General features: G+C 44.7%; 1 protein-coding gene across 2 annotated transcripts in view; it reads right to left on the bottom strand.

Annotated features, from left to right (window-relative positions):
• The window catches only part of NWD2 (NACHT and WD repeat domain containing 2), a 67,580-nt gene that overhangs the window by 17,982 nt on the left and 27,102 nt on the right, over positions 1-22,496 (bottom strand). The window contains exons 2-3 of one of the 2 annotated variants that reach the window (XM_028744011.2): positions 20,329-20,417; positions 9,075-9,191 (exon numbers count right to left, since the gene is read on the bottom strand). In XM_028744011.2, coding sequence (XP_028599844.2) covers positions 9,075-9,191; positions 20,329-20,417 — 206 coding nt within the window. Of the gene's footprint in view, positions 1-9,074; positions 9,195-20,328; positions 20,418-22,496 lie in introns of those variants that run through there. The other variant, XM_028744012.2, reaches the window with a different exon arrangement.

Below are 22,496 nucleotides of genomic sequence, written 5' to 3' on the forward strand. Positions count from 1 at the left end.
TAAAGCTCTGCTGGATGAAGTACAATTGCCTCTGGTCTATTTTTGGGGAACTCTGCATCGTGTTCATGCAAACTGACAGATACAGGCCTGGTTTGCACATTACGCTAAACCAAACCATGGCTCAACATGAACAAACCATGGCACAACGTGAATGTGCTGCTTCTTTGCTTCTCCTTGGTTGTTGGTCATACTCCCTCCCTGCAGTAAAGATGTATCAATAAAATTTAATAACAGACTGTTGCTATCGTTTAAAGCAGTGTTGCAAATAGCAATTGTTGTAAATAGCAATTGGGCTGCTTGTGTGTGGTAAGAAGAGACCAAGAAGGGAAGCTTTACAAGATTATTTTTCTACAAAATGAAGGTAGGTAACTGGTGATTCTCTTGAGCACCTTCAATACAAGGTCACATCACACTAAAGGTAAAGGTAAAGGTAAAGGGACCCCTGACCATTAGGTCCAGTCGTGACTGACTCTGGGGTTGCAGTGCTCATCTCGCTTTACTGGCCGAGGGAGCCGGCGTACAGCTTCCGGGTCAAGTGGCCAGCATGACTAAGCCGCTTCTGGCAAACCAGAGCAGCACACGGAAACGCTGTTTACCTTCCCGCCGGAGCGGTACCTATTTATCTACTTGCACTTTGACGTGCTTTCGAACTGCTAGGTTGGCAGGAGCAGGGACCGAGCAACGGGAGCTCACGCCGTAGCGGGGATTCGAACCGCCGACCTTCTGATCGGCAAGTCCTAGGCTCTGTGGTTCAACCCACAGCGCCACCCACGTCCCTACCACATCACACTAGATAACAATTTAAAACAAACCATGGCTTAAAACGAACAAGCTGTGTGATGAAGTTTTCACACTGAAATTCCCACACTTCTCTAAAGCTCCCACAGTGCTCCTCTTCTAGTTCTGCTACATCACAGATGAAACAAGCTAGAAAATGATTGTCATGCTGTGCAAACCTGGGATCATGCTTTGTCTTCCCCAAACCACAGGTGGTAAGCTAAGAACAAACCTTGCTTACTACTTGTGGTATGTTTGGAGGAAGCAAGCCATGCGCCTGAGTTCAAATGACATGGAAGCCAGCCTCTGGTTTGTTTTGGTAGCAGATGATGTGGGTGCTGTGGGAACTTTTAAACACCCTGCATTAGCACACTGCTTGTTCACATAAGCCCCATAGCTTGCTTTAAACCACGCCACTGTATTTTTATCTACCCCCTGCAACTTGGTGCCATTTGAATTTCTGTCTGCCGCTTAAAATCACAGACTCTTGGTTAGTTGGGAAAATGGCAAGTAAGGGGAAACAGGTACTTCTGACTTAAACAGCCAAAGCTAATAACTACTAAATCTACTTACCTACCTACTTACATTTTAAAAGGCACTATTAAACAACACAGTGAATACATAAAAGTTGAATTCGCAAGGATTTCTGAAAAGTGCCTCTTTGTCTTCTGGAAAAGTCAAACTGAAATAATTTAAAGTGCTAAGGTTTTAAGCTGAAGACCATTGTTCAAAGCAATTAAAGCTAAATTACTGGGGAGCTTGAAATGACAATAGAAGTGGAATCTGAAGGCGCTTCCAGATTGTCAGTATTTTGGGGAAGGGATTCAAGGGTAAAACCAGGATATTTGTGAATTAAGATGGATTAAGGTGCTCTGTTGCCACAGAACAACAAATACACTTAAAAAATAATAATCAACTTTTTGTGGTTAGGAAAGTGACAGGGAAACACACAGATACTCCACAAGTACCGTAGATCAGGATGAATGCTCTTTGCAATGTAACTTCCCCACAAACAATTCCAAAGGAATGCTCAATAAATAGGTAATCTGGATGAGCCCCAAGAAGGCTTTTCATCCTGAGGTTCTTTAAGATCCCGGGTGAGTCATGACGTTGATGAAAAGCACCACACATACTCTACAGACTTTGAGGTAGATTATCTTCCTAATTTATACGCAGATAATAGTAGCCCCTCTTGACTTGATTCCTGTACAGTTGATTATTAACGAGCGTAATCAAAGGGGAAAGTGGGACTACAAACAACTTAGCTCCCAAAATAAAACCTGCCACAAATGTTCCTGACAGCGAAGTGAAACCAGAGCAGAATAAGGTTCAAATCTTCCAGTCATGCACGGAAAAGTAATTTATAATAATGATGGAAACAATCCCACGTAGAATTTCTTGCTATTGAGTAACTGCCACCAAGTCAGTGGCACTTACTTCTGCGTAAACATTCAGGATTGAGTGGTAAGAATAGCGGGGTAAGGAGAGCCACATCTTTCAAATCTGACAACCCTTTGGTTTCAGATAGTACATAGGTAGAGTCTAAAGAGCCTAGGACACAAATTTTCACAGCTCCCTAGCAGCTATGGTGGCTCATTTACCAAAAATAATGTATTTAGCATTAACTCTGGAAGTGTATAGACCAAAATATACATCAGGAGCCTTAGTTTGGTCAGAATCGAGTATACATTTCCAGTATTTAACATAATGAGCAGATTAAACAAATTTAAAAATTTCCAACAATCACACATGGAACTAGCATATAATATTGAGCCACTAGATGGCATCATATTAGAACTAGTTGATTTTTAGAAATTAAAAAAAAAATCATATTCAAAGACAGTAGGAATGTCTAAAAGCTGTTATGCAAATAATTACAAATTCTTATTTGTCTCAGCAACTGAGTTATTGAGGTGAAAAGGAAATGAGTTTCTTTCTTTTTAAACCAATTTATTATATTTTTATCTCACCATTCCTTCAAGAAATCCCAACACAACTTATGAGGTGGGTTATTGTGAGAGAACGTCACCAGTCCAAATTCAGCTACTAAGTTTCATGGGGAGTAGGGATTTGAACATTCCATCCACTACCACACTAACTTTAAAAACGTAAAGATTATGTAAAAATGTTCCCACTGAACTACTGAAGTGGTTTTTCTTATAGAAGGTTTATAATATAAGCTTTATATGCCACCTTTGTGCAGCTTCCAGAGTGATTTACAAAAGCAGGATGGAATATGCAAATAACACATAGAATCAACATGTTAAAAAGAAAAGTACATTCTCTAGCCATTGAAAAACTTGAGGAAATAAAATCTATTTTCTTAGCTACTTTGAAACCACCTGTAGCAAAAGCAGATGTTTCAAATACTGCCAAAGATTTGTGAAGAAGAAGAAGAAGAAGAAGAAGAAGAAGAAGAAGAAGAAGAAGAAGAAGAAGAAGAAGAAGAAGAAGATTTTTAACAAATTGAACGTGGAGAACATTTCACACAGTGACCAAATTTTACATGTATCTAGAGTCTGTTGAGAACACAATGCAGATTCCCCACTCTTCCCTTTTCTTTTCCTTTTGTTTCTTGTCTGTTCCACTGCAACCAGCTAGCAGGGATTTACCGTATTTTTTGCTCTATAAGACTCCATATTTTTTGCTCTATAAGACTCACTTTTTCCCTCCTAAAAAGTAAGGGGAAATGTGTGTGCGTCTTATGGAGTGAATGCAGGCTGCGCAGCTATCCCAGAAGCCAGAACAGCAAGAGGGATTGCTGCTTTCACTGCACAGCGATCCCTCTTGCTCTTCTGGCTTCTGAGATTCAGATTCCCCCCCCCCCCCGTTTTCCTCCTCCAAAAACTAGGTGCGTCTTGTGGTCTGGTGCGTCTTATAGAGCAAAAAATACGGTATTTTCATTTTCATTGTTTAGCATTCAGAACATCATTTAGCAGTTTATAAGTAACAGTAATGGTTTTACAGAAATTCAATTTTTGACTTTTAATTTTTCAGCTCCCCTCCCTAAAAAACAAAACACACCAGTGCATATTTCTGCTTTGTCATAGTCCGGAGCAAACAATGGACATGATTCGGAAAACAGCTGCACTGACTCTGCCTCCTGCCCAAACCAGCACAAGCAATCCTGGCAATCGAGGGGTTGGAGGATCAACAGCTCTCAGTTCGGTTCCCTTTTATTTAGGGCTCACTGTTAGTATCCAAGCCAATGCTAAAGAGAGGCTTTGAATAACAGGACATCATGGCCCTTAAGCAATACTTTTCTGCCTCTTGGCTGTCAGACCAAAAGATGAGAAAATAGTGCTCGGTGTTTCTCTGTTTAATCATGTTTTGTTTCTCTGAAAATTCAGGCACATGTGGCCTGAAAATAATAATATTTTGCCTTCATCTTTTGAAATGACATTTGATCAAAGTGAGGGATGGCTAGGCGTTGACCTTTCTGCTACAAAGAAGAACGGAAGCATCAGTGTGTCCTTGTGACATACTGGTGTCTGTGTGTGGGAGAGAACGACGACTTCTGCACAAACTGAAATTGCGATGCTGGAAGAGCACGTGATGCTGTACAAAAACCTGGCTCATAAAGAGATTGGCCTCTCAACAGCAGTGTGACCGAAGGCTTGTAGGAAATGACTACTCCATTTGAGCAGAGCTATGGTAGCCTTTGGGACGCGGGTGGCACTGTGGTCTAAACCAAAGAGCCTAGGGCTTGCCGATCAGAAGGTCAGTGGTTCGAATCCCCGTGACGGGGTGAGCTGCCGTTGCTCGGTCCCTGCTCCTGCTAACCTAGCAGTTCGAAAGCACGTCATGTGCAAGTAGATAAATAGGGACTGCTCCGGCGGGAAGGTAAACGGCGTTTCCATGCAATACTCTGGTTCGCCAGAAGCGGCTTAGTCATGCTGGCCACATGACCCGGAAGCAGTCTGCAGACAAATGCCGGCTCCCTCGGCCTATAGAGCAAGATGAGCGCGCAACCCCAGAGTCGGTCACGACTGGACCTAATGGTCAGGGTTCCCTTTACCCTTTATGGTAGCCTTTGGGACGTGGGTGGCGCTGTGGTCTAAACCACAGAGCCTAGGACTTGATGATCAGAAGGTCGGCGGTTCGAATCCCCGCGACGGGGTGAGCTCCCGTTGCTCGGTCCCTGCTCCTGCCAACCTAGCAGTTCGAAAGCACGTCAAAGTGCAAGTAGATAAATAGGTACCGCTCTGGCAGGAAGGTAAACGGCGTTTCCATGCACTGCTCTGGTTCGCCAGAAGCGGCTTAGTCATGCTGGCCACATGACCCAGAAGCTGTACACCGGCTCCCTCGGCCAATAAAGCGAGCTGAGCGCCGCAACCCCAGAGTCGTCCGCGACTGGATGGACTAACAGTCAGGGGTCCCTTTACCCTTTACCTTTACGGTAGCCTCATTGAGGAAAGAAATGCCTACCAGCAAAGTTAAAATTATAGGCAGTAAAGAAGCAAATGGATCAAACAGCAACGGCACCGCAATTTTCTCGCCAACATTGCTGGTGCAAAGCTCCAAGGTGGCTGCTTAACTGCAGAAGCTGGTATTGGCATCTAACAATCAACCATCGGCCATGCCAATCACAATATGTTTCAAATATGGAGGTGAGCTATACAAGCAGCTCACGATTGTTGAATGTGTTGTGAAAGAAAAAGTCATTCCACTGAATTGGTGTTGCACTCAGTGGAATGGCAGGAGGTCAGGGAATCTCTGGGTTAGTTGCACACATATCTGCAGGGAAGTTGCTGCTACCCGCCCCCTGCCACCCAATTGCTTTGCTGAATTTGCTGCTATGAATAGAGAAGACACAACAAACATGAATAGAGAAATATCTTCTATTACTTTCCTATTATTCCCTGTTATTCTTTGGTACAGAGCCATAAAGAAAAGAAAACTCACACAAAGCTATATTAAGTGCTTATCAGTGTCCCGTACTACAATTCTTCCTCCAATTTCTCCACTTTTTTTTAATGAAATGAATCTGTTGCTTATAACTTTGTAATCCAGGACACCCATTAACAGATCCAACAAGGAAAAAATATGAAAGTATCTCCACAAAATTGAGCCTGTTACAAATACTTCTTGAGATGGGATAATCTATGAATGGAATTGTTCTATTAACAACCACTGTGATTCAGCACTCTGGTAATCTCTGCACTCTGAGCATTAAAATTCTAAGTTGTGATTGGAAAATTGTTAGAAATGAGCTACAGCTCAACTTCTTTGAACGCATTAGCATAACCAGCAATTAAAAGCAAACATAAGTCTGCATAACACAAAAACCGCCAACAAGTGACAAAGGCAATTTCTACATTTTCCCTTCGGATCTGAAATTGTGGTGAAACTCTTTATGGCCACACAAAAAATCTTAGCGAAGTTGTCTTGTTTAAGATAACTCACTGGCTAAGAAGCCTATGCTATATTTGGCAGTTTTAATATACTCCTATTGATGGTCATCTTCAAACAATAAAAAGCCAAGATGGTTCTTGAACCCCCAACAAAAAACAGGTGACTCTTTGTCTCTCTAATATTAAAAGCATCTATCTCTAAAAGCCACAGGCCTACAGCATATGAAACAGCAAATTTTCAACTACTGTATTGTATGCATGTGAGCAAACCATGAGCAAACCATAGAATAGTTTATCCATTTTGATTTATTGCTTATTTGTATATTTCTCTCTCTCCCTCCACCAACTTCTTGCCTCCTCTCTCTCTCTATTCCCCCTTCTCTCTTTGCTTATCTGCTCATTTCTTTCTCTCTCTCTCCTCGCCTCATTTTCTCACAGCACCTATTTTCCCAATCCCCCCCCCCCCATCTCCTTCTTGATACATAAAGTGTTTCTGGTAAAAGTTCGCTGCCACAAGCACAATCCCCATGGTAACTTTTTCACACCTCCTGCTTATTCCCTGACACTCCCATTAGGTCCACCTGTAGTATCTTCACCTGCCAGATTTCCTCCCTCATCAAGCTGCCATAGGGAGAAAACAGGCCAAGGCAAAGAAGGTGGCCCCAGCTCCTGTTCTGGTCAAGAAGCAGGAGACCGTGAGGGCCGTCAACACACTCTTTGAGAAAAGGCCCAAGATCTTTGGCATCAACTCCCATCTCTTGCAGGGGTGCAATTAGTGCCAGCACCGTCCGTTAAGAGTTTGGGTGTAATCTTCAACACCTCCCTTTCCATGGAGGCGCAGACTGCAACAAAGGCGGCATTTTTCCATCTCCGCCAAGCTAAGCAGTTGGCTCCTTACCTCTCTCGCCCTGACCTAGCCACTGTGATCCACGCGACGGTAACCTCCAGACTGGATTATTGTAACTCGCTCTACGTGGGGCTGCCCTTGAGACTGACCCAGAAACTCCAGCAGGTGCAGAATGCCGCGGAGAGACTCCTTACGGGGTCCTTGCTGCGGGATCACATTCACCCGGTGCTATACCAGCTGAACTGGCTCCCGGTAGAGTACAGGATCAGGTTTAAGGTGCCGGTTTTAACCTTTAAAGCACTATACGGCCTAGGACCCTCGTATCTACGGGACCGCCTGTCCTGGTATGTCCCACGGAGGACCTTACGGTCTTCAAACAAAAACATCTTGGAGGTCCCGGGCCACAGTGAAGTTAGGCTGGCCTCAACCAGAGCCAGGGCTTTTTTGGCTGTGGCTCTGATCTGGTGGAATGCTCTGCCACAAGAGACTAGGGCCCTGCGGGATTTGACATCTTTCTGCAGGGCCTGCAAGACAGAGCTGTTCCACCAGGCCTTTGGCCAAGGCACAGCCTTTTGTAATCCTCACAGAACTCTAGCCCAATGGTTGCCATCAATTTGATTTGAACTGATTTTACAATGAATTGATTTTAGAATGCTGTATTATTTTACAGTTATTAGCCGCTCTGAGCTCAGCTTCGGCTGGGGAGGGTGGGATATAAATAATTTATTATTATTATTATTATTATTATTATTATTATTAGGCAAGATAGCCAGCCCAAATGGGATGTGACCCACTTTGGGAAATGGTCTTGTTAGGTCTGACCAGGGAGCCATCCTCTGCAAAAGACTGAAGGTGCCCCTGGCAGATAAATAGCTCCCACAAGCTACTCGGCTTCTGAAACTGGCTCACAAATACAGGCCTGAGACAAAGCGAGAGAAGATGATTCTGGCTTGAGTGGAGCAAAACGCTGCAAAGATGCTTCTACCCAGAGGGCTCCTGGGCTCAGAGCAGGCATCAGTGCAATTGCAACCCTGGAGGAGAACAAGAAGATACAGCTGGTGGCGATTACAGATGATACAGAGCAGGGATGAGAAACATGGGATGAGGAACGGCTAAGGGAGCTGGGCATGTTTAGCCTGGAGAAGAGGAGGTTAAGGGGTGATATGATAGCCATGTTCAAATATATAAAAGGATGTCACATAGAGGAGGGAGAAAGGTTGTTTTCTGCTGCTCCAGAGAAGCGGACACGGAGCAATGGATCCAAACTACAAGAAAGAAGATTCCACCTAAACATTAGGAAGAACTTCCTGACAGTAAGAGCTGTTCGACAGTGGAATTTGCTGCCAAGGAGTGTGGTGGAGTCTCCTTCTTTGGAGGTCTTTAAGCAGAGGCTTGACAACCATATGTCAGGAGTGCTCTGATGGTGTTTCCTGCTTGGCAGGGGGTTGGACTCGATGGCCCTTGTGGTCTCTTCCAACTCTATGATTATATGTGTCACTTGGAATCCAACTGCCGTCAGCCCCAGCCAGCAAGGCCAAGTATTGAATGTGTTACAGCAAGGAATAGTTTGCTGCTGAAAATTTGCTAGTCTGCTGCGTCTGTTTGTGGGTTACCGCAATAGTTTTATTGTGGTGGCGGCTGGTGTGGTGTCTTCCAGAGGCTGCTAGACTGAAACCCCCATCATTCCTCACCACTGGCCATCTTGGCTGGGGCTGATGGAAGCTGAAGTCCAGCCAAGATCTGTAGGACTGGCTACCCCTGTTTCACCCCCATTCAAAACATCCGAAACCTGAAACAGTTGCTCTAAAAACAAATCTGCAAGCGTTACGTAAAATATATACTCCCTCCAATGAAGCAGCAAAGATTGAGGTCAGCTCCTGTGCCCCATAATTTACATAACTAATTTTCACAGGGGTGTCAGTAACATCATGAGGTTATTGGAAGAGTTGCTGATATATAGGCACTCTGTAGTGAGGTTGTACAGAAAAATAAAGTGAACTATTAGGTTGTTTGTTAAAGGTATGTCCTTAGGAAAGCATCTATAACCACACTACGGCTTGTAGGTTAATTAGATAAAGCATTATTTTTATACCCACAACAAAACATGGACCTGCAGATGTTTTCAAGCAATCTTCTAGGAGCCTCATACGAGTTTTCTGCAACTCTGGTCTGTCCCATTCTTCGGGTTCCACTCCCCAGTATAGGTCAATGACCTGGAAATCCAACAAGCAACGTGGTTGTTAATACGCTTCACAATTTAACATCCCAACATAGAACAATGAAGCAGTCAGAGATTTGGGGTTGACTTTGTTTACTTGTTTGAGCTTGATCCCTCTTTTAATCTTGGGTGGTAGGGGACCCCAGGCATAGCTGTCAACTTTTCCCTTTTCTTCCGAGGAATCCTATTCGGAATAAGGGAATTTCACTTAAAAAAAGGGAAACGTTGACAGCTATGCCCCCCCGTGGCACAGAACAAGAACAATTTGGGGGGCCCGCCCAGAATCCTAGAGACTGAAGCTATTTACCTGTACAGAGGGACACGGGTGGCGCTGTGGGTTAAACCACAGAGCCTAGGACTTGCCGATCAGAAGGTCGGCGGTTCGAATCCCCACGACGGGGTGAGCTCCCATTGTTCGGTCCCTGCTTCTGCCAACCTAGCAGTTCGAAAGCACACCAGTGCAAGTAGATAAATAGATACCGCTCTGGCAGGAAGGTAAACGCCGTTTCCATGTGCTGCTCTGGTTCACCAGAAGTGGCTTAGTCATGCTGGCCACATAACCCGGAAGCTGTACGCCGGCTCCCTTGGCCAGTAAAGCGAGTTGAGCGCCGCAACCCCAGAGTCGGTCACGACTGGACCTAATGGTCAGGGGTCCCTTTACCTTTACCTTACCTGTACAGAGCCTTGATTGCCACCAGCAACCATTTATAACTATGAGGGCTAGAATCTTTTTAAATGGAAAAAAAAGATAAAGTTTCTCAGTATCCCAAGTGCCCATGAGAGAAAAGTTCTTTTGTATGACAGTTTGCATGTGCCATTCAGGTCTTGAAATATTTTTTAAGAAAATGTTTGGTGTTTTCTGGGGCCTGATTTTGGTGCGGGTTCATTGGGTGGAACCACAGAGCTAGTGAAGATGAAGTCCAGAATTTGGGGTCAGGTTTGAGTGTGGATTCCACCACTCTGAGGAAAGATCAGCCTCACATCAGTCTCTACATTTAAGGCCAGCAGTTTGAGAAGAAAGAAATAGCCTTGCTCACTTTCGGCAGGTGGCTCAAAAGTTAAAAAGGAAGAACAAACAAATGAACGAAGCAAAGGAAAATAAAAAGAAGCCAGGTTTGAAACCACCACTATACCTTCCATAGAAGACAAGCCACTACAACTCAGACCCCCATAATGCCATTCCCGTCCCCATTTAATATTTTGTTGTTTTGGAAGCAATAGTCCCAGTGAATATAAAATGACAGATGGCTTGCTGTTTAGACTTTCGATTTTGCCTAAAGATCTAATTTGAATAATGTTAATAAGATGCAAGTTACGTGTGTGTTTGTGCGGGGGGGGGGGGAGAAGCTGTTATATTTATTTAAAGAGATTAAGTGAGACAGTGTGGCATCACTTCACTTCATAATTTAGCTCAGATGGAAAAGAGGGACACTGCCGTGTTTAAAGGAGCAAAGACTGGCAAAATAATTCCGGGCAGTATGTTTTGCCTATACAGTGGTACCTCAGGTTACATACGCTTCAGGTTACAGACTCCGCTAACCCAGAAATAGTACCTCGGGTTAAGAACTTTGCTTCAGGATGAGAACAGAAATCACGCGGCGGCGGTGCGGCAGCAGCAGGAGGCCCCATTAGCTAAAGTGGTGCTTCAGGTTAAGAACAGTTTCAGGTTAAGAACGGACCTCCGGAACGAATTAAGTACGTAACCAGAGGTACCACTGTATCTGCTGCTGCTGAATTGCACCGTTTCCCCTGTGCCTGCAAATTCTGACATCCAATTTACACATTAGGGCCCCAATGGGGAGATCAGCTAAAAAACCCAAAACCTTTCCCCATGATGAAGTATGGGGGATATTTGCAGGGTGTGGGGGCTAGGACTGTGCAACAGGAGGAACAAGGGAAGGTGTGGGAACAGGAGAGAAGGAGACTGCATGTGGAGTGCTCTGAGAGGGGGTGTTGCAGCTGCTATTATCAGCTCTTCGTTTGTCTGGTGCCAACAATGTGCTATGAAATGAGTCATGACAGGAGAAAAGCTGCAACTCTACAAACTTTTCGGTCTGCTATATGCTCCAGATGCCTGGGATGAAACTCCGCTCTGTCATTTGTACAACTCTACAACAGTACAGTCCTATGCCTGCTTACTCAGAAGTTAAGTCCACGGGATGTACCCTTAAGTAAGAGAGTACAGGACTGCATCCTTCAAAGCCTTGAAAAACTACTGTAATGGTTTCTAAGGGGTTGCTCGTGCGCAAGCAGGCAACTATCTCCCAGGCTGGGTGCAAACACCTGGCTGGGCTGCCAAAGTAAACTTTATCTGTCCGGACCGCCACTCACCCGTGGCTGACTCAGTCGCTGGCAGAATCCGTGAGTGGGCGTTTCTTAAACTTCTTCCAGCAAAGAAGCTCTTTGACGCCTAGTCTCCGCCTACCCTCTCTGCGCGAAAGCCTTCTGCGCAAAGAGGGCGTGGGCAACGGAGGACCCCTACTCTCCCCGCTGGTCCCAGGCAAGGAGTCATGGGACCGCCTCACCACTTCCCCCACCTGCCCCCCTTCTCCACTGGTGCTACGCTGATTCTCTTCCCCAGAAGATGGGCTGTGTCTCCCGATCCCTGGACACTCTCTGGAAACCCTCTGGCTTTTGCTCTCTCCCTCCGGCACTGATGGCAGTTCCCTGACAACTACATTATGAGATGAATTCACAATCATCATCACCATTACCGTTTATTCAGTTTCTATACTGCCCTTCATCTGAGGGCAGTGTTTACAATACAAGGTAAAGGGACCCCTGACCATTAGGTCCAGTCGTGGCCGACTCTGGGGTTGCGGTGCTCATCTCGCTTTATTGGCTGAGGGAGCCAGCGTACAGCTTCCGGGTCACGTGGCCAGCATGACAAACCTGCTTCTGGCAAACCAGAGCAGCGCATGGAAACACCGTTTACCTTCCCGCCGGGGCGGTACCTATTTATCTACTTGCACTTTGACGTGCTTTTGAACTGCTAGGTTGGCAGGAGCAGGGACCGAGCAATGGGAGCTCACTCTGTCACGGGGATTCGAACTGCCGACCTTCTGATCAGCAAGTCCTAGACTCTGTGGTTTAACCCACTGCGCCACTCAAGTTTACAATATAAAAACACAAAATTACATAATAGAGTAATAAACCAAAACAATACCTCCTGCAGTTTCAAAGGGCCCAATTGTTAAATTAGACAAAGAGGCCTGGGAGATGAGGAATATTTTTGCCTGGCCCCTAAATATATGTAATGAAGATGCTAGGCAAGCTTCCCTGGGGAGAGCAAACAGGGAGGCACTTAGGAAAAGGGCCCATTCTTACGGTGCCATCTTCCAGACCTCTCAAGGAGGAGGCACACAAAGAAGGGCCTCGGATGATGATCGCAAGGTTTGGGTTGTCTCATATGCAGAGAGATGGTCCTTGAGGCATTGTGGCCCTGTGCCATTGACAGCTTTATACCGTATTTTTCACTCCATAAGACACACTTTTTCCCTCCTAAAAAGTAAAGGGAAATGTGTGTGCGTCTTATGGTGCGAATGCAGGCGGGAAAAGCCCCCAAAAGCCGCACACACGCGCCGCGCGGCTCTTGCGGGCTTTTCCCCAAGAGGGAGAAGGGACTGACTGGCCGCGTCAGACCCTTCTCCCTCCTCAAAGAAAACCCCGCAGGAGCCGCACGCTCTTTAAAGGGTGCGCGGCTCCTGCAGGCTTTTGCGGGAGGTGGGGGAAGGGACAGAGGGCAGCCCCTCAGGCCCTTCCCCCACCTCCCAAAAAAGCCCCCAAGAGCCGCACTCCCTTTCACGAGCGACGTGGAGTGTGTGTGTGGCTCTTGGGGGCTTTTCCCCCCGAGGAGGGAGAAGGGCAGCCCGCCACTGATGGCCAATAAAGTGAGATGAGCGTCGCAACCCCAGAGTTGGTCACGACTGGACCTAATGGTCAGGGGTCCCTTTACCTTTACCTATGCAAGGCATGGGACACTGCTACTGGCACAATCCCTGGTTGGTGGGCTATGCTGGTTTTCTCCACGGACAACAGCGAGTGCGTCTGTCATTTTTACATGCTGTTGGAATTTTGTACACTTGTGTTTCCTCCCCTTTCCCTTCTCGGGCCGAGCACTTATTGGATATGCAGACATTTCACTGGAACAGTGACAACTCTATTTCTAGTCTCCATATGATGAAAGTACAGGATTGCTCTGTCAGTTGCTATCGACAATGGGAAGCAGTCACTGAAATAGAGAGGGTCTTCAACTCTTGCAGGAATGAGAGAACAGGGATAGCCCATGTTACTGTTTCTCCAGTCTTTCCAGAATTTAAAATATAGCAACACGGGTGGCGCTGTGGGTTAAACCACAGAGCATAGGACTTGCAGATCAGAAGGTTGGCGGTTTGAATCCCCATGACGGGGTGAGCTCCCATTGCTCAGTCTCTGCTCCTGCCAACCTAGCAGTTCGAAAGCACATCAAAGTGCTAGTAGATAAATAGGTACCGCTCTGGCGGGAAGGTAAACGGCGTTTCCGTGTGCTGCTCTGGTTCGCCAGAAGCGGCTTAGTCCTGCTGGCCACATGACCCGGAAGCTGTACGCCGGCTCCCTCGGCCAATAAAGCGAGATGAGCGCCACAACCCCAGAGTCGGCCACGACTGGACCAAATGGTCAGGGGTCCCTTTACCTTTAACTGTAGTTAAATAAGTTTTAGTTACTAACAGGGGTAATCCTATGCAAGTTTATTTGGAAGACATACCATGGAATACAGTGGGCCTTGCATCCTACTAAGTGTGCACAGATTGCTCCTTGAATTAATTGCAAAGATTTGCATACTATCACCAGAATAGCTTCTGCATTGGGTATGTTTGTGTTCCGGCTGGATAACATAAGGACTGCAGAACAGTTTTGCTAAAGATCATGGTCTTCTTAACAGCACAGGCACTTGAACATCTTTCTTGTTTATATTTACATCCCTACTACTGCTATTTATAGGGACACGGGTGGCGCTGTGGGTAAAAGCCTCAGCGCCTAGGGCTTGCCGATCGAAAGGTCGGCGGTTCGAATCCCCGCGGCGGGGTGCGCTCCCGCTGCTCGGTCCCAGCGCCTGCCAACCTAGCAGTTCGAAAGCAACCCCGGGTGCAAGTAGATAAATAGGGACCGCTTACCAGCGGGAAGGTAAACGGCGTTCTGTGTGCTGCGCTGGCTCGCCAGATGCAGCTTGTCATGCTGGCCACGTGACCCGGAAGTGTCTCCGGACAGCGCTGGCCCCCGGCCTCTTGAGTGAGATGGGCGCACAACCCCAGAGTCTGGCAAGACTGGCCCGTACAGGCAGGGGTACCTTTACCTTTACTGCTATTTATTGAATATGGCCTACTATTGTATTCTTCAACATCTATTGTGCATCACAAGCTTCTGCCAATGTGCTAACTCTTGGATTCAGAAAGGTTTGAATTAAACAGCTCTTTTAATTATCTCAAGGATGTGTAATTTAAAGAAGGAAAGCAGAGAATTGTGAGAGGTTGGGGACTAACCTTTTTTTTCTAAATGGCATGCCTGATAAGGAACTCTATTACCAGTATCTTAAGGTAGCGTAGGGCCTATTGAAATAATGCTAGGATTTATTTAGGATTTCCTTTCTATTGAACATAGTTTGCAGGCTAATCCCCCAAATAAGGGATCTAGTCAAGGCTTGTGGAAATAAAACCTTATGGTATGGAAGTCACTGAAGGTACCAATATTAAAAACACAACAATTCTCTTCTTGGATCAGATTGAGGGGCCATGTATTCTGGTTTTCCATTAATAGCCAGCCAGATGCCTCTGGGAGTTCCCAAACAGGGCACAGCGATAAAAGCTAAGCCCTGTCGCTTGTCACCAGCATCTGGCATTGAAAACAGGTACTAAATGTGTAAGTCAAAAGTGCAGATTTTTCCCTTTTGTCCTTGAAGGCAGCAAACCTCTGGATTTTTACTGTCGATATATTGGGAACTTCTTCTGGTAATGGGTGTTGGGATTTCCTCTTAATATTCAAATTTGCTAATGTTTCTGAATCCAATAATATAACCATGTCTAAGAAGCTGAAAAGAAGGGGAAGAAATGGAGGCAGTGAGAGATTTTACTTTCTTGGGCTCCATGATCACTGCAGATGGTGACAGCAGTCACGAAATTAAAAGATGCCTGCTCCTTGGGAGAAAGGCGATGGCAAACCTAGACAGCATCTTAAAAAGCAGAGACATCACCTTGCCAACCAAGGTCCGTATAGTTAAAACTATGGTTTTCCCAGTAGTGATGTATGGAAGTGGACCATCAAGAAGGCTGATCGCCGAAGAATTGATGCTTTTGAATTATGGTGCTGGAGGAGACTCTTGAGAGTCCCATGGACTGCAAGAAGATCAAACCTCTCCATTCTGAAGGAAATCAGCCCTGAGTGCTCACTGGAAGTACAGATCCTGAAGCTGAGGCTCCAATACTTTGGCCACCTCATGAGAAGAGAAGACTCCCTGGAAAAGACCCTGATGTTGGGAAAGATGGAGGGCACAAGGAGAAGCGGACGACAGAGGACAAGATGGTTGGATAATGTCTTCGAAGCTACCAGTATGAGTTTGACCAAACTGTGGGAGGCAGTGGAAGACAGAAGTGCCTGGCGTGTCTCGTCCATGGGGTCAACGAAGAGTCGGACACGACTAAACGACTAAACGACAAAAGAAGCTGAAAAAATAGGTGGCATGTATAAATGCCACAAAATATAGCATCCGACACACGTAACTGCACTAATCCTTTACATTATCAAGTTAGAAGGGAGGGTGTAAAGTAACAACAACAGCAACAAAAACCATCCCCAAACCAACAACTACTTAACATCAGTATTCACACAACGTGCAACTGAAAGGCAATTCGTTGACCTTTAAAAAGAGAGGAGCTTGCAAACGAAAAGCCTGCCCTTCAGCGTAAGTTGGCATACTACTGTCCCAGTTCTGGTTTCCATGTGCCAAGCATAATCACATCATTGCAATTCAGTATTTTTGGCCACTGAACAGCAATACTTGGATGCCTGATTAGGTATGCACACATTCTGTTGTACAACATAAGAACCGAGTCCCGTTTTGTGTCTGTGTTCCTCGTTCGTTAAAAACTATGCAAAGCTGATGCTTCTGTGTCACAGCCCTATGACGTTAATGTTGACGGGAAAACCAAGAGGAGCTGAGAAGCACCTGATTCAACATTATTTACCCCTTACAGCTGATCAGCTGAATGTTCTGGGTTTTCAAACTGATGATGAGATAAGATACCAAGCCTGTAGAGACAATCGACAGCCAAGGAACTACAGTGGTACCTCTGGTTACGTTCTTAATTCGTTCCGGAGGTCCGTTCTTAACCTGAAACTGTTCTTAACCTGAAGCACCACTTTAGCTAATGGGGCCTCCCGCTGCTGCCGCAGCGCTATTTCTGTTCTCATCCTGAAGCAAAGTTCTTAACCTGAAGCACTATTTCTGGGTTAGCAGAGTGCGTAACCTGAAGCGTATGTAGCCTGAAGCATATATAACCCGAGGTACCACCGTACTGCAAATTGTATGCATGAAAGGTCCATAAAGGGTACGATATATTGTATATATTTTCAAGGCATTTGTATGATGCCTTATGTTGCCTTATTGGGTTACAATTTACACAGTTACAATATGTAACAAATGACCAAAATCAGCCTTTTTACCTGAGGATTAGAAGGTAACTGATTTTGTAAAAAATTCGTTTCAAAATAACTTTTTCTAGGTACTGGAATTACTTCCTCTAGTAATGTAACCTGCTGGTGAATGTTGACAGAATTGTAGCCAAAATCAGTAAGAAACAAAATGAAGATATCAGCATTGTTACGCTAAACCCCAGGTTTGGCAGAAGTATAAAAGGCACACAGGAATGTTGCTTCCGATGTCAGTGAATACTTTGAAAACAAAACAAAACATAGCACACCTAATGGAGCAAAACAAAAAGGGCCCAGCGAGAACTGAGGTCACAGATAATGGCCACAGATATTGCCCTTCCATTGAGTACATCATATATGTGTCTCATTACAAATGAGAACTCGGAAAATTGTAGGTTCCCCTGCCAATGGGAATATCCCAAAAACTAGCCCAACTAATCCACTGTCTATAAACCATGATTTCTACACATTTCATTTGGATTAGTGTTAGCCATGATTGGTGGAGTTATTTCAATTTTTTAAAAATGCATTTATTTTTCTTCCTAGTTGCTTATTGTTTAGAGATTATCTTTTGATATATTGTAATCATGTTAAGCTCAACATCAAAAAAACGAAGATCATGGCCACTGGTCCCCTCACCTCCTGGCAAATACAAGGGGAAGAAATGGAGGCAGTGAGAGATTTTACTTTCTTGGGCTCCATGATCACTGCAGATGGTGACAGCAGTCACGAAATTAAAAGATGCCTGCTTCTTTGGAGAAAAGCAATGACAAACCTAGACAGCATCTTAAAAAGCAGAGACATCACCTTGCCAACAAAGGTCTGTATAGTTAAAGCTATGGTTTTCCCAGTAGTGATGTATGGAAGTGAGAGCTGGACCATCAAGAAGGCTGATCGCCGAAGAATTGATGCTTTTGAATTATGGTGCTGGAGGAGACTCCTGAGAGTCCCATGGACTGCAAGAAGATCAAACCTATCCATTCTGAAGGAAATCAGCCCTGAATGCTCACTGGAAAGACAGATTCTGAAGCTGAGGCTCCAATACTTTGGCCACCTCATGAGTAGAGAAGACTCCCTGGAAAAGACCCTGATGTTGGGAAAGATGGAGGGCACAAGGAGAAGGGGACGACAGAGGACGAGATGGTTGGACAGTGTTCTCGAAGCTACCAGCATGAGTTTGACCAATCTGCGGGAGGCAGTGGAAGACAGGAGTGCCTGGCATGCCCTGGTCCATGGAGTCACGAAGAGTCGGACATGACTAAACAACAACAACAATCATGTTAAACTGTGAACCATTGTAGAAAACCTAAAAGTCAAATGCATTTGGTCAAAATTCAATATCCCTGTTGCGTCCAACTCATGAATCACTTCCCCAACCTGGTGCTTTCCAGATGTTTGGGGCTACAAGTCTCACCAGCCCCAGCAATTGTCCCGGCTGGTTTGGCTGATGGGAGCTCTGGTCTGAAGGGAAATGTCTGAAAGGTGCTAGGGGAGTTGGAAACGAGTTTGTGATCTCCGTTGAGTGAAGGAGAAGCTGGCAGGGAAACTATGGTGCCCACCTAGATTTGACACAGGAACTCATCTTCCGAACAACACCTATGTATGCAAGAGCAGTTAAGTGTGTTTCCTTGCCAAAGCCACTTTGCTTGTTGATTAATAATAGGCACAGTCCAGTCATTATAAACTCAAATCCGACTGATACGTCCAAGTTGAAATTCATCCCCACGATTTAAAGACTATTTGAATAAATATTGTCACATTAAAAATTAGAAATTACTTGAAAGTACTAAATAGGCCTAGGATGAAAGTAAGTGTTAGTAAAATAATTGAGATTTAGAACTTGAAGAAAAATTAAGAAATTTGATTTTAGTTGGAATATTGTGTTTTAATAATGATATTAGAAAACTGCTACATTTAAATACAAGGAAATTCAGATGGGGGGGGCTCAGAGGAAGTCAAAACCATGTTAATGACGTAAGAAGTTTAAATAGCCAGTTAATTTGTATTGTTTGGGTGTTTGTTGATATGTATTTTTATTTTCTTATTTTCTCTTTTGTTTATATTTGTGATTTTGTTTTCTGTTGTAGTATGTGTTATATTTGTAAGAAACTTAATAAAAACTATTATTATTATTTTTAAAAAGAAGAAATTCATCCCCATGGGGTCAAAGCAAGTGATGGATTTGGGAGCCTTCATTATTACACTAACCTGTCTGGCTCTCAGTCACTCACACACCATAGCGTGCTGGCCATTACTTGCAACAGGAGTCCAGTGCATGTTGATATACGATATACGATATCTTTATTGTCATTGTCCCATACAGAACAATGAAATTGAAAAACTACATAAAACATTCAAAAACCCCTAAAAACTCTGAAACCCCATTTTAAAATACACTATACTAAACTATACTATAAAAAGGTAAATGTACCCCTGCCCAAACGGGCCAGTCTTGACAGACTCTAGGGTTGTGCGCTCATCTCACTCTAGAGGCCGGGAGCCAGCGCTGTCCGCAGACACTTTCGGGTCACGTGGCCAGCGTGACAAAGCTGCTCTGGCGAACCGGCACCAGAGCAGCACACGGAATGCTGTTTACCTTCCCGCTATAAAGCGGTACCTATTTATCTACTTGCACTTAGGGGTGCTTTCGAACTGCTAGGTGGGCAGGAGCTGGGATCGAAAGGAGCTCACCCTGCCGCGGGGATTCGAACCGCTGACCATGCGATCGGCAAGCCCTAGGCACTGAGGTTTTACCCACAGCGCCACCCGCGTCCCTAAAATATACTAAAAAATACACTATACTATTGAGACCCCTTATGCTGCGTTTAGAACCAGAATTGCATTTGCGTAGAAACTGTTTCTCAGGCGGCTAGCCCTGGCCTTTATAACCCTATACCTTCTTCCAGAAGGCAGAAGCTGAAAGAGATCATTTCCGGGGTGCGCACTATCCTGCGCTATCTCTGCCGCTTTCTTATGGCACCTGGCAGCATAGATTTGATCTAAGGTGGGAAGAGTGCACCCAATTATTCTCTCTGCAGTCTTTACAACCCTGGATAGCATTGTTTTTCCCCTGGCCACGTCTTGTACATGCTCATCCATTTGCCCCCTTCTCTTTTGCAAGGCCTCCTCAAATTACTGGGCTGGTGACAAAGAAGAGCAGAGGAATGGGTGGAGGTATATAGAGGCATGTGACACTCTCCTTATGGAAGTAGTAGCCAGTGCCGTAGGATGTGTCTGTAGCCAAGAGTCAGCCAGGGAGGAGGAGGAGGGAAGAGATGGTTGCAATGAGCTCAAACTGATCCTTCCCACAAGTGTAGCTACACCTGCGTGTGGAATGATCACACCCCCTTTTATTTTTTTAAACAAATTCTGCATAGAATGATACCTTAAGGTCCACTGTACAGCATCAATCTAAAAGATTCCCTGCATGTGCATCACAACTTAAATACCTGAAATTCAAGTCCGTAGTTTTCCCTGCAGAATTCTCGTAGTTTAGGATACACATGTTCTCGTAATGCGCTTCTTTCTGCTACTGTATCTGCAGGCAACAAAGAAACGAGGCTTGTTAACAATAGTTGTGACAACTGTGGGCTTAAATAGCGCTGTAGTTTCATGCAGGAAAGAACACTAATCTTAAAAGCTGTGAGCGCAAGCTTAATGCAGCAATCTGAACTCGATGCTCTAGGGAATATCTTAGTGAGCCAAAATGCTTGTTGTGACATTTACCAATATTTAATTTAACACTCACTCCAGTAATTCAACCTTGTGCTGTTGTGTATAATACATTATTATTATTATTATTATTATTATTATTATTATTATTATTATTATTATTATTATTAGCAAGGAAGAAGAGACATTCCAAAGGCTAGCAGCAGCCCAGCAGTTACAGTTAATAAACATTTTAAAAGATTTTCTATTATACTTTATCATTTATCAATGCTACATTTTTTATAAGTACAGTGGTACCTCGGGTTAAGTACTTAATTTGTTCCGGAGGTCCGTTCTTAACCTGAAGCACCACTTTAGCTAATGGGTTAGCTAATGGGTTAGCTGCCGCCACGCAATTTCTGTTCGCATTCTGAAGCAAAGTTCTTAACCTGAGGTACTGTATACTCTTGCAAATGTAAGCTGGGGACAAACCTGATTTTGCAAACTAAGGTATGATACACATATAAACATTAATGCATCAGAATTGGCTGTAGCCCTGTTAAGGGCATTCTTAGCACCAGACTTGAGTTTGCTATGAGTAGTGTATCAAACAGTCCACTACAGTAGATCACCGTAGCACAATAAAAGCAGATCCAGTCTTTCTCGGTAACTACTTCAAAATGTTGTAAGAATGGGATATTTTTACATTTAACTGAAAGAGAAAGTGAAGGTTACCTAGGCTGACAAAATCCTTAGCAAATACCCTTTGCTAGACTCTGGGACAGGCATAAGCAAACTCGGCCCTCCAGATGTTTTGGGACTACAACTCCCATCACCCCTGACCACTGGTCCTGTTAGCTAGGGATGATGGGAGTTGCAGTCCCAAAACATCTGGAGGGCTGAGTTTGCCTATGCCTGCTCTAGGGTCACTCACAATGAGAGATCTAAAATAGAAAACTGGATATGCAATTCAGCTCAAATGTGTATCAGAATGATACAGTGATCATAAATAAATAATGATAAAATGTTTTGAACAGTCCAATAATCCACAATCATAGTTATTCCAGCAACAATCAATTATCTGGAGAAGGTTTTGGAGTGGATGAGGTTGAACAAGCTTAAGCTTAAGTGGTTCACCTGGACAGAAATGCAAGCAGTAAGTCCTTTGTTTCTTCTTATGACCTCACAGTGGGCCAAGCTAAGCATGTACTCTTGAAATAGATTGAAATAATAGTCGAGAACTGAATCAAGCAGTGATTGAAGAGAGCCAGTGTGGTGAGGTGGTTAAGAGCGGTAGACTCGTAATCTGGGGAACCGGGTTCGCGTCCCCGCTCCTCCACATGCAGCTGCTGGGTGACCTTGGGCCAGTCACACTTCTTTGAAGTCTCTCAGCCCCACTCACCTCACAGAGTGTTTGTTGCGGGGGAGGAAGGGAAAGGAGAATGTTAGCCGCTTTGAGACTCCATCGGGTAGTGATAAAGCGGGATATCAAATCCAAACTCCTCCTCTTCACTAGATGATTTTGACAGGTGGATGGGGCTACCCACCTGTCAATTACCTGCCACCATAGAATCATAAAATTATAGAGTTTGAAGGGAACCTGAGGGTCATCTAGTCCAACCCCCTGCAAGAAGAATGATCTCACCACAAGAGAATAATTTGTGGACATGGCTCCAGCCAAACCTGCAGAGGAAGAGCCACTCTGTTGCCAACTTCAATTAAAGCCAATGCAAGGGAATATTGGTGCTTAAAGCAGGGATCAGCTATGGATTGGCACTTTTGCACATGTGTTTATTCCGCAAACCACTTAAAAGGCAGAATAACTCTCCCTGCTTAAATAGAGCGTGTTAACGATTCTTATAAGTATGTATGTTAGAAATTCCTGCACACCCTCCTGTCTTTCCGGGGTCTGGTGCTTCCGAGCTTGGAAAGGAAATGACACATAATTAAGATGGAAGGAACTAAT

This window comes from Podarcis muralis, chromosome 9 (assembly GCF_964188315.1).
Source record: "Podarcis muralis chromosome 9, rPodMur119.hap1.1, whole genome shotgun sequence".
Taxonomy (NCBI): Eukaryota; Metazoa; Chordata; class Lepidosauria; order Squamata; family Lacertidae; genus Podarcis; species Podarcis muralis.